The 11,336-nt window shown below is 46.8% G+C and overlaps 1 protein-coding gene across 2 annotated transcripts in view; it reads left to right on the top strand.

Annotated features, from left to right (window-relative positions):
- Positions 1-11,336, top strand: part of REEP4 (receptor accessory protein 4) — a 27,149-nt gene that overhangs the window by 14,022 nt on the left and 1,791 nt on the right. Inside the window, exons 3-7 of one of the 2 annotated variants that reach the window (XM_018570222.1) lie at positions 54-130; positions 969-1,087; positions 3,848-3,963; positions 6,067-6,199; positions 10,985-11,148. In XM_018570222.1, the coding sequence (XP_018425724.1) occupies positions 54-130; positions 969-1,087; positions 3,848-3,963; positions 6,067-6,199; positions 10,985-11,148 (609 nt within the window). Of the gene's footprint in view, positions 1-53; positions 131-968; positions 1,091-3,847; positions 3,964-6,066; positions 6,200-10,984; positions 11,149-11,336 lie in introns of both variants that reach the window. The other variant, XM_018570221.1, reaches the window with a different exon arrangement.

Genomic DNA, 11,336 nt, shown 5'->3' with positions numbered 1-11,336 from the left:
TATTGTAACTATCTCTGGTGGTGTACTTCTAAGCGTCTTACATTTTATTCCAGGTGCGCTGGATGATGTACTGGATCGTGTTTGCACTCTTTATGACGGTAGAAACGTTTACGGATATTTTTGTATCATGGTAAGAGAACAGCCCCTACTACATGGACATATAAACCTGTCCCATCTGTATTACCTAAACAACCTGGCGGTATCAACTGTCATTCCTTCGGCGAGATCGACTGCCGTTCCTTCGGCGAGATCGACTGCCGTTCCTTCGGCGGGATCGACTGCCGTTCCTTCGGCGGGATCGACTGCCGTTCCTTCGGCGGGATCGACTGCCGTTCCCTGGGCGGGATCGACTGCCGTTCCCTGGGCGGGATCGACTGCCGTTCCCTGGGCGGGATCGACTGCCGTTCCCTGGGCGGGATCGACTGCCGTTCCCTTCCATAACCTATGCAATCAGTGGACAGTAAATTTACCTACTTTCTTCTACCACTTAAAGTGAACCTGTCAGCTATTTTACACTTAGAAGCCCCCTCTGGACAGCAGGAGGGGGGAATTTATCACAACTGGAGCAGACAAAACCTGGAGCAGTTGCCCAGGGCAACCAATCGGCATCTCTCTTCAGTTTGCTCAGGTAGGATTTGATAATAAGACAGCGACGCTGATTGGTTGCAGTGAAAATCTGCTCCAGTTTTTGTCTGCTCCAGTTTTCATAAATTCCCCCCAAGGTGTTTGCTATTGTCTTTGGTCGGTCTCGTACATCTGCTGACACTTGTGCCCCTTAAATTACATTTTCATGCTGGGACAGGTTGCTAGATGATCTCTACACCAGCATCCATCTTTTTATTCTTTTGTTTTGAAGAACATGGAAGCGAGAGGAGAAAGTCATCGGCTAATTTGCTGTTTTTGTCTGTTTTTTTGCTGTTGGTTCTGCTTTTGCTTTCTTACGGTTTTTATTATCTTTTGTGCTGCAGGTTCCCATTCTACTACGAGATCAAAATGGCCTTTGTAATCTGGCTGCTGTCTCCATACACACGAGGGGCCAGCCTGCTGTACAGGAAGTGTATTCATCCTGCCCTGTCCCTAAGGGATGGAATTCTTCTGTAAGGTTGTAGGAGAAGTAAAGACTTTGCCTGCTTTTCACATTGTCCGCAGCAGATTGGATGTCCCAGACTCGTATTATAAGAACAATAGCAAGTTTCCACTTGAAGGTAGACACCGTTATTCTGCTAGAGAGCTTCATACTGTATATTGCTCCATTATTTTATCAGGCAATTTACCATTCGCAGTATATCCGGGCACAGAGATTATCTCTGGCGGTAGATAGTGAGCACCTGGCCAGAGATAAGTAGATCACTGCTTGGCAACAGTTGCGAAGCTTATCATGTGATAATGGTCTTCTAGGTCTCTAGCCTACATTGTCATATTCAGTAATACCTCGGTTCACCAACACTTCTGTGCGCAAACAATTGGGTTCGTGAACAGGAAGTTCAACAAAATTTTGTTTCTGTTCGTGAACTCCAAATCACGTGACGAACACAACCACAGCCATCTTCCCCGCTCTGACACTGGTCGTGGCTTCCTCTAGCCGAGTACAGTCCATGTACCCATTGCACTCCTGACCGCACGTCCAACAAAGTATCCTGGGTGCTCAGTAGTCGACGGATGGCCACCGTCAAAGTAATGCAGAAAAGAAATAGACACCGGCACTCCAATAATAAATCGATTACGTCTATTTATTGACGTACATCAAAAGCAAGATAACACACTTAGTGCGACGTTTCGGGGACACACAGGAACCCCTTCATCAGGCAAAACAAGTGATTAACCTCATTTACATTGAACCCTATGGGAAAATTGTATTCTGTTCACGACCAAAATCGGTTCGCGACCACGTTCGTAGGGGTCAGAACGGATTAACCTTATTTACATTGAACCTTATGGGAAAATTTGATTCGGTTCCCGACCAGAATCGTGGAACGAATTGAGTTTATGAACCGAGGTACCAATGCACTTCTATGTTTTAGAAAACCATATAGACTAGGAGGTCAGTGGTGATCAACATACTCGACATAGGAGGCCTCAAGTGCAGCCCCTGACATCACTGAAGGGCCGCACATAATATTCAGTGAATGTAATGCTACCAAAAGCAGTCAGAGACTGAAGACGTGTAACAGGAGATGGTTAGAGACTGTAAACATGCTATTAGCGTTGTTGGGGTCTGGAGACAGTCATAGCCTGGAGACTCATTACATAAGGCTGCTAGAGGTGACTACTGTTACGGCCCCTGTACGTGTCAACACTTCCCAATTTTTTTCCCTACAGTAAAAAGAAAAGAAAAAAAAGTTATTGCTGAGTCGCCAAATCGTCCGTAGTTAAATGTCTCTAGACCAGTGTACAGGTGCAGGGTCTGAAGTGGTTAAAGTTAAACTCCGGGGAAAATGATAATTTACCCACCACACTGTTATATGGGTATACGAATCTTACCTTGCAGCATACCGACTCCTGGACAACACGAGCAGCGAAGTGCCATTTGCCCATTGACAAAATGCCTTGTATTTAAAAAGCAAGACATTCTGTGATTTGAGGTGGCGGGAATGTGGCATCATCTTTATTACTATAGCAGTGATCTACTGTTGTAGGGAGAGGCTGGAGAGAGCTGCATCAGCTCTGCCCCAGCCTGCATATTGACAGGAAGTGCCGAGATGCTCCTGAGGGAGACACTATGCAGAAGAATCATGTTTACATTTGCAGTAAAGTGCGTTCTTGTGGAGCCGTCCATAGAAGCATCGGAAGTCCAGGAGCTAATGAGTGCCCGGGCTTAGTGTTAGACCTTGGCTGGTTGTTCCAGCACTAGTGCAGTGATCCGAGCAGTTTGCTGATGGATGCTGAGCTAATACCCAACACTTCCAACAAAATCCAACTATAAAATGATTATTGAGTCCACATAAATTATATATTCTTTTACACCCTGATGAAAGGGGGGGCTACAGCTGCCAAAGTGCACCGGCTTTGCAAACAATCCATCATTGAAGTTGATAACAAAATAGATATTTGTATTTGAACTTGAATATTACGGTGTGGTGCTTTAAAGGAGAACTATGGGGTTGAGGCTTTTCCCCATAGTTCTCCTTAGGGTAACGGGAGGACACAAACTAGCGTCCTCCCGTCACCCTAGGCTCAGTATACCGCGAGCTGTATACTGAGATGCCGCAGCTGAAGCGGATCCCGACCATTATGTCTGGATCCGCCCAGCTGCGTGACTGACAGCTGGCTCTGCCTATCTAGAGGCAGAGCCAGCTGTACCCGCCTCCTCCCCCGTCCGTTCCGCCAGCGCTGGCGGATCGGAGCGGGGAATCCAGCCCCTTCCCTGTCACGGCAGAGAGCCGTGACATGATCGAGAGGTGAGCGAGCGCCGGTATGTGTTCCCTAACTTCCCGATCTACTGAGCCGACCTGTGACAGTCTCATTGTCACAGATCGGCTTAGAACTATGAGATGAGTGGAAATCGCTCACCTCATAGTTCTCCTTTAAATCTGGTCCCGACCCAAATTTAGAAAACCACCTTAGATGAGATCAGATGGCACATATCATAAACACTTGTAGTTTTCCTTGTGCCGGTATGGGTCTCTGCTCCACGCTGGGCTACGATATGAACGGCGATATGAACTCTGTAACGGCGCTCCCCTCGCGCTACTCCCAAATTCCAGCAGCTTCTTCTGTCCTGACCTGTTTCTTAGCTCTGAGAACATCTGCGGTAAGAGGGAAGAGCGTCTGAGACCTGCAAATACCTTGGTGTTAACCGTTTCCCTGCCGAGCGCGAATCCCAACCTAAATCTGTTTTTTTCTTTCTAGGAGATTGATTCTTATATCGTACAAGCAAAGGAACGCGGCTACGAGTCTGTGGTCACCCTCGGGCGAAAGGGTCTGAATATTGCAGCAAGTGCTGCCGTGCAGGCGGCCACTAAGGTACTTCCTGAGAATTCTATTTGGGGAATTGTCTTCTTAAACTACAAGATGAATACACACAAAATTGGATTAGTGAAATGTTGATTGATTTCTCACAGAGGGGTTCTGCAAGCTAAGCCATTCATAGCCAGCCAATAGTTCTGACAAAATGCAGGCCGCAATGTGGAGCCTGGGGTGTCCCACAGCGTTCTCTCTGCTTAAGGCAGCAGAGAGAACTCTGTGATTGGAAGTGACTTCAGATGACCGGGATTCCCATCCCGGTCACATAAAAATAAAAGTAAAAAAAATATAATGCAATGCACGTTAACACACCACAGAGATGTAAATATGGGCCCCTAATGTTTACCCGTCCATCAACTGACTGATATTGAAGAACTTGTTGGCACCCTATAGCTGTGTATTGGGGGGAAACAGTGTCTGACATTAGTTAATGCAATGTTTGGGCTGAAGCTATTCCAAAACCATGTGCTTACTATACAATTATTTTTAAAAATTAACTACGTCCCGGCCGGCCGTTGTGCACCAACGGCTGGCCGGCGCGCGCGAGCGGGAAAGACACAAAATTTTAAAACAGGCAGGATGCCTGTTAACATACAAGCGATCCGCCGGCTATAGAGCCGGCAGGTCGCTTGTATGAGGTACTGGTATGTGCGCCCCCCTCCCGCTGTCACGCTTATCCCGGGCTACGCTGTGCCCAGTGCGAGCCCGGGACCAGCATAGTGCCTCTCTGACGGGATTAGAGGGAGGTCGGTTCACGATCTCCCTCCGGTGTCATAATGCGGAAGTGGTGTATATTGCATCACTTCTGCATTCTTGTGTCACGCTCCAGCTTCAGACGCTGGAGAGAAGCTGATAAAGCAGATCTCCGCTTCATCAGCTTCTTCAGGGGGGTCCTAGGTGACATTATGGGTCTTGGAGACCCCTGATGTCTCCATAAAGAGGACCTGTCACATCTTTTGCTATCACATATAGGGGGTTTCTTAGCCCCCTCTGTGATGGCAATAAAGTGAAGTGAGGGGAAAAAAATAAAAGTTTCCCCAAAAATTCTTTTTTAAGTTACACATAAAAAATAATTTAAATTTTTTTTTTTTAAAGTCCCTCCCCCCCTTCATACATGCATGTAAACATGCGTCAGGTGCGCATACCTGCGAAAACAACAATTGCGCCCATTACGCCGCACTTGTTACATATCGCCGCAAACGTGGCAGTGAGAGCAATAATTTTAGGGGTCATCAATCACTGATAACACTAAACTGATGAGCGGTAAAAGCTTTTAAAGCGTCGCCTGTGGTCAATTTTGGGTATGCTATTTTTTTGCGATCTTGCGGGTGCGCGCAATTTTTAAGCTTGACATGTTTGGTGTCTATTTACCCGACGTGACCCCGTCTTTTATATTTTACTAAAAAAAAAAAGTGGGTAATATTAATTGTTTTATAACATAATGTAAAAAAAAAAAAATTCAGTAATTTTTCCTGAATATAGTAAAAAATAACCCCCCCCCCAGTGGTGATTAAACACCACCAAAAGAAAGCTCTATCTGTCCCAAAAAAAATGGTATAAAATTAATTTCGGTACAGCGTTGCATGACGGAATAAATGTCAGTCAAAGTACCGCAGCGCTGAACGCTGAAAAATGGCCTGGGCAGGAAGGGGGGTCTAACACCTGGTCAGCAAGTGGTTAAAGGTGGGAAAAAATTCATTTTAGGTTTTGGCCTGACAAAATTTGCTGCGGGAGGTGTGTTGCAGTGCCATCCATTTCATTGACATCCCGAATGCGCCTCCCACCCACAGTGTGACCGCCCGCACTGGAACGCACGGTAGCGCAATGCTGAGAGTTCCAGTGCAGTGCGATTACAAAGAAATGTGCATGCAGTTTTATTCTGAAGTAAACTTTGTTTGTAACACGGCATCTGTGTATTTAATTTAAAATTATGGATGATGTATTTTTTTTTTTTATCCGAATAATCGAAAAAATTATCGGCTAACTAATCAATTATAAAATAATTATCAGTTGCAGGCCTGTGCGTGTTTGTTTGTTTCTATAATATACTTTTATATAAGGATACATAGCAGAGTTTCCTGTAATTTATTTATATTGTTTTAGGGACAAGGAGCCCTGGTTGGGCGTCTGCGCAGTTTCAGCATGCAAGATTTAAGGGAGCTCCCCGATGATACTCCACTACACTACAGAGACCCACTTTATCCCGATGCAGCTACTCTCCAGCGACGTCCCATTGGTGAGTTATGATTGGGGAGAATCACTAACTGGAAATCTGTCTTTTGTGGTTAAAAGGGAAGTAAAACTTTAAAACAATTGCAGGCAGGTAGAGGTTTTTATGACAGAAGAGATTCTGTATGTCTTTTCTGTCATAAAAGCTGCCTCCCTGCCTGTCCGTGTTTGTGTGCACAGCTCGAGCATGGTCCTCTGCCAAAGTGAAGTAACTGCGAATGTGTGGCAGTTGCAACATCCCGGGCCAGCCAATCAAGAAGCCAAAGATGCTGAACTCCTATGTAGAGATGGAAGCGCCGGTGGCGGAGGAGAGTGATGACATTGCAGCGCTGGCGGTGATTGCCTCCAAGGCAAGTCGGATATAATGTGCTAATATGTAGAGATGGAAGCGCCGGTGGCGGAGGAGAGTGCTGGCATTGCAGCCCCGGCGGGGATTGCCTCCAAGGCAAGTCGGATATAATGTGCTAATATGTAGAGATGGAAGCGCCGGTGGCGGAGGAGAGTGCTGGCATTGCAGCGCTGGCGGGGATTGCCTCCAAGGTAAGTCGGACATGATGTGCTAATATGTAGAGATGGAAGCGCCGGTGGCGGACATTGCAGTGCCGGTGGGAACATGTATGCTGTGCATGCTAACACACTATGGCAAACACATTCTGGTGACCTGAAATCTTAACTTTAGTTTGGTGTTTTACTACCACTGTGACATTGCAAAGTAATTGCCATAAATATGCATACAGAAAATAAATAATCCACATATTAAAATGATCAAATACATTTTCAGCATTAAAAAAGAAAAAGGATCGTAGGAGGGGACCCGGCAGTCAGCTTGCTTCATTGCTTTGTGATGTAGTCAGCTTCGCTAGGTATAGGTTATGGTAATGTTTGTATTCTGCTCAGCACAGGGATATGCTTAACCACTTAAAGGCCATGGTGTTTCACCCCCTTTCTGGCCAGGCCATTTTTCAGTATTCAGCGCTGCGGTACTTTGACTGATGTTTATTCCGTCATGCAACGCTGCACTGAAATGAATTTCATACCATTTTTGGGGACAGATAGAGCTTTCTTTTAGTGGTATTTAATCACCACTACAGGTTTTATTTTTTACTATATAACAAAAAAGTACCCTAAATTTTGGAAAAAAAAAAAATGTCCTCTCGTGTGCGCGCTGAGTGCCGCACACGCGAAGGGGGAGGGGCAGGACATCTTAAGACGCCCTCCCGCTCCTAGCAGACTTGCATCCGGCCGGTCACGAACGGCCATGGACGGAAGGTAGTTAAAGGAGAATTATGAGGCAAGTGATTTTCACTCAACCTCATAGTTCGAGCCGACGTGTGACAGTGAAACTGCAATGATCCCTGCAGGGATTCTCCCCTCTCCTCTCCGATCCTCTAGCACTGACTGGAGGAACGGACGGGAGAGGGGGCGGGCACAGCTGGCTCTGCCTCTTGATAGGCAGAGCCAGCTGTCACTCAGCAGCTGGGTGGATCTCAACAGCATTGTCGGAATCCGTCCCGGCTGCGGCGATCTCAGTATATAGTGAGCAATAGCCTGCGATATACTGAGCTTTGGGTCACGGGAGGAGGTTAGTATGTGTCCTCCCGTGACCCTTAGGAGACCTATGGGGAAAAACACTGACCCCATAGTTCTCTTTTTAAATGACACAGACAGGCACAAGGAAAAACCGCAGTCTGTCCAGAACCAAGCATTTAAATGTAATCTTGGGGCCGGCTCTGTAGTTATTTCAGGACACTAGTACATAGTCATTATGTAATTTAGGATGGTGAACGGGTTGGACCAGAAGTGTTGCTTTGTCTGCCATGTTTTGCTGGTGTAATCCAGCAGCCAAAAGACGCTCATTAGTCAGGTCCGTGTAACCAGCTGGAAGAAAATAATTGAAAAAAAGGAACATAAGCCAGTCAGTCTACAGAGGTAAGGAAGGTTTCTTGTTTTCCCAGAGTTCCACTTTAAAGTAGACAGAACTACAGGCAAATACTTCAGTAACTCGCATAGAAAGTGAAACGTTTACATGTCTCTGCTTTTGGTTCTGGATGGAGCAATTTGGAAGAAACTAGGGATGTACTGATGCTAGTATTGGTATCTGTGTCAATACCGAGTAATTGGGCGGGTACTTGTACTCGCCCCAATGCTTCCGATGCCTGGGCCATTATCAGGAAGCCAGGTTGCGAGTCATTACACGCTGCCCGGCTTTCTGATTGGCCGGGAAGCCGGCTCCATGCTCCCTTGTCATCTAGTGACAAAGGAGTATGGAGCCGGCTTCCCTGCCAATTGGGAACCCGGGCGCCGTGTAATTACTCACCACCCGGCTTTCTGATTGGCCAGCTTCCCGACCAATCAGGAAGCTGGGCAGCGAATCATTACCCACTCCCCAGCTTCCTGGTTGGCCAGAAAGCCGGCTCCATGCTACGGTGGCGACAGTGCATGGAGACGGCTACCCTGCTAATGGGGAAGCCGGGTGGTGAGTCATTACATGCCGTCTGGCTTCCGGGGTAATAAGGAAGCCTTAATGGGACTTCCTGTATCGGTAATCGGTATTGGCGAGCACCGGAGAAAAAACATCGGTACTCGACAGCGAAAAACCGGTATTGTTGCATCCCTGGAAGAAACACTGTTGTATTATGTAATGGGCTTGTGGCAGGATATGGATCTGGTCTGCAATGTGAAGATATTCCTGTGCAGTGATGAGAGTACCTGGCGGGTGTGTTGGGTAATATACCCTGCAACACCACCACCCTGCTGACACTAATAACAAGCTCTCGCCTAGAAGGTTAAAATGCCAAATCCTTTTTCTAAATTTGTGTCGGGACCAGATTTAAAGGAGAACTATGAGGTAAGTGATTTCCACTTCTAGTTTGCATTTTTTGTTACATTCTTTGTAGTTAAGGAAAGTTCTCCTTTAAGTTGAGTATACACGCGTCTATCTTTGTTCAACCTGCTGGCTGAATGAAGAAAATAGAACAGATTCCTCCATCGGTGCTTACGAGCGTTGATTGAGGAATCCCCCGCTGTTTCCTTTGTATTCTGACAGTGGCCGCTGTCAGAATACACAAACATAGCTGGCCGCTCATTAGCTGCCAGCTAAGTTTGGCTGACAGGTTTCCGACATGCTTCTTTGATCAGCTGATCAAGGGGTGCTGGTCGGAAAGGTGCTGACAGCGGCACCCACGCATTGAATTTTGTCCCGTTCGTCAAGAACCAGCCGAAATTCGAAGCATGTATACCGGGCTTTACTCTCCTTGGCCCTAGTCCCTTTTGTGCTCCAGGCTCTCTCTCCTGTTCCCCAGAGTGAGCAACTACAATACCACCCAACCCCCATCTTCAGCTCCATAGGTAATGTTCCCCAATCTGCTCCCCACATCTAAAATAATAGCTTCTGTGTTTATTTAGGAAGCCAGTTATCTACTCTGGAGTCGGAATGGATGTAATGGGGTCAGAGCTTTGCAATGGGCTGCACTCCAGAGTGGCTGACTTGCTTCACATTACACATTAGACCAGCTATTCTCAACTAGGTTTTTGTGGAACCCCGGGTGTACCCCCAAAGTTTGCTAGAGATTCCCTGAGCTGCGGCTTATTTAAACTCCCATTGGCATGGTGCCTGCATGATCTAGAGGCCAATGGCAGAGCCAACTGCATGGCATCAATGATCATTTTAGCTGTCCGTAAGGCCTGGTTCACACCTGAACGTTTTGTAGCGCGTTCAACGCTCGACGAACGCTCTACAAAACGCTCAAACATCTAAATCCCATTGTATTCAATGGGTCTGGTTCACACCTTGCCGTATTTCCGCCCGTCCGAACGCGATACAAAACGGCCTACGCCCAAAGAAGTACATGTACTTCTTTGGGGCGTTTTGGTCTCGCGTCTCCATTGGGATACAGCCAAGTAGCCCACGGAAAACGCGCGATTGTCGCGTGTTTTTTACCGCGAATCGCGCATATTCAATACGCCTAAGGGTGGCATTCTAACCACCACTGTGGGGCTGCATTCTTCCCGCTGACCTTCGATGAATCCATTATAGAAGGGGTTCTCCTAGACCTGAAAATTATTTCAAGGGTCACTTGGGGGTAAAAAAATATTGAGAGAAGCTGAATTAGACTCTATAATCTGCTGGACTGCAGCTCTCGAACTCCCCCTGCCGCTTATTATGAGCAGATAGGTGATACGTTTGAGCCGATACAAAATATATTTGTTACAAATAAAGTTTCTGCCGCTTCCTAGGTTGCTTTGAGGGTAATCTGGCCCTGCAGTAAACAGTGAACATCAGCTTTGCCTGTGCTAGCGTACTACATAGCAGGAGCTCTTTATAGGAGGGAAGGTCCCTGTACTTCCCCCCATGCTCCTCCTTTGTCTGAGCACCCTGAAATTCATGTGGAAACTGCACCGGGTTCAGCAAGCTCCCCCCTGCCTCATGTAACAGCGTTTAAGCCTAATGAGGGCCATTCCGGTATCCAGAGCTGCATTATGGGTAGATGGGGAGTGCTCTGTGTTTCCCCAAATATTTCTTGGGGCCAGCAGACTAGGCAGCATGAGTAATTGAACAGTTTACCTGTCTGTTGGCCAGTAAGGCGGAAGCTGGACAGTACAAGGGGCAAGATTTAGTAGGAGGGTAGAATTCATTTTAGCTATACTCCAATATCGGGGTAAAAATGAAAACAAAATGACTTGGGTGACCCTTGTGGTATTTTCTGTTTTACTTTATTCTGCTGATCTCTCGCTGTGTCATGTAGATGAAGTGTTTGCTTGTCATTTACTAAAATGTGACCTCTCCTCGTAGGTTATGCCACTCAGTCCCAGGCTGACAGCGACTCTATGGATGAGAGGTGGTCTGATTCCGAAACCAGAACTGCAGCAAGAACACGGGGCGCTCTGCCTCCAAAACCATTGCAGAGGAGTCAGAGCCTGAGAACCAGCAAGAAGAAGGTGGTGGTAACTAAAGAGGTGAGGATCAGCCGATTGTAGACACTGTTAGCATCGGCGCAGTTCGTTTTTATATATAAATGATCTAGATCAGGCCTTCTTAAACTTTCTCCACTCGTGACCCCTTTTTGGCCGAGGAAATTTTTATGGGACCCCAACGTCGGTCGGTGTCTCCTCCCTCCCCTAACGTCTCTCTGATACTCCCCCCA

This window comes from Nanorana parkeri, unplaced genomic scaffold (genome assembly GCF_000935625.1).
Source record: "Nanorana parkeri isolate BGI_ZX_2015 unplaced genomic scaffold, ASM93562v1 scaffold1480, whole genome shotgun sequence".
Taxonomy (NCBI): domain Eukaryota; kingdom Metazoa; phylum Chordata; class Amphibia; order Anura; family Dicroglossidae; genus Nanorana; species Nanorana parkeri.
This window is presented reverse-complemented; position numbering and strand designations above follow the sequence as displayed.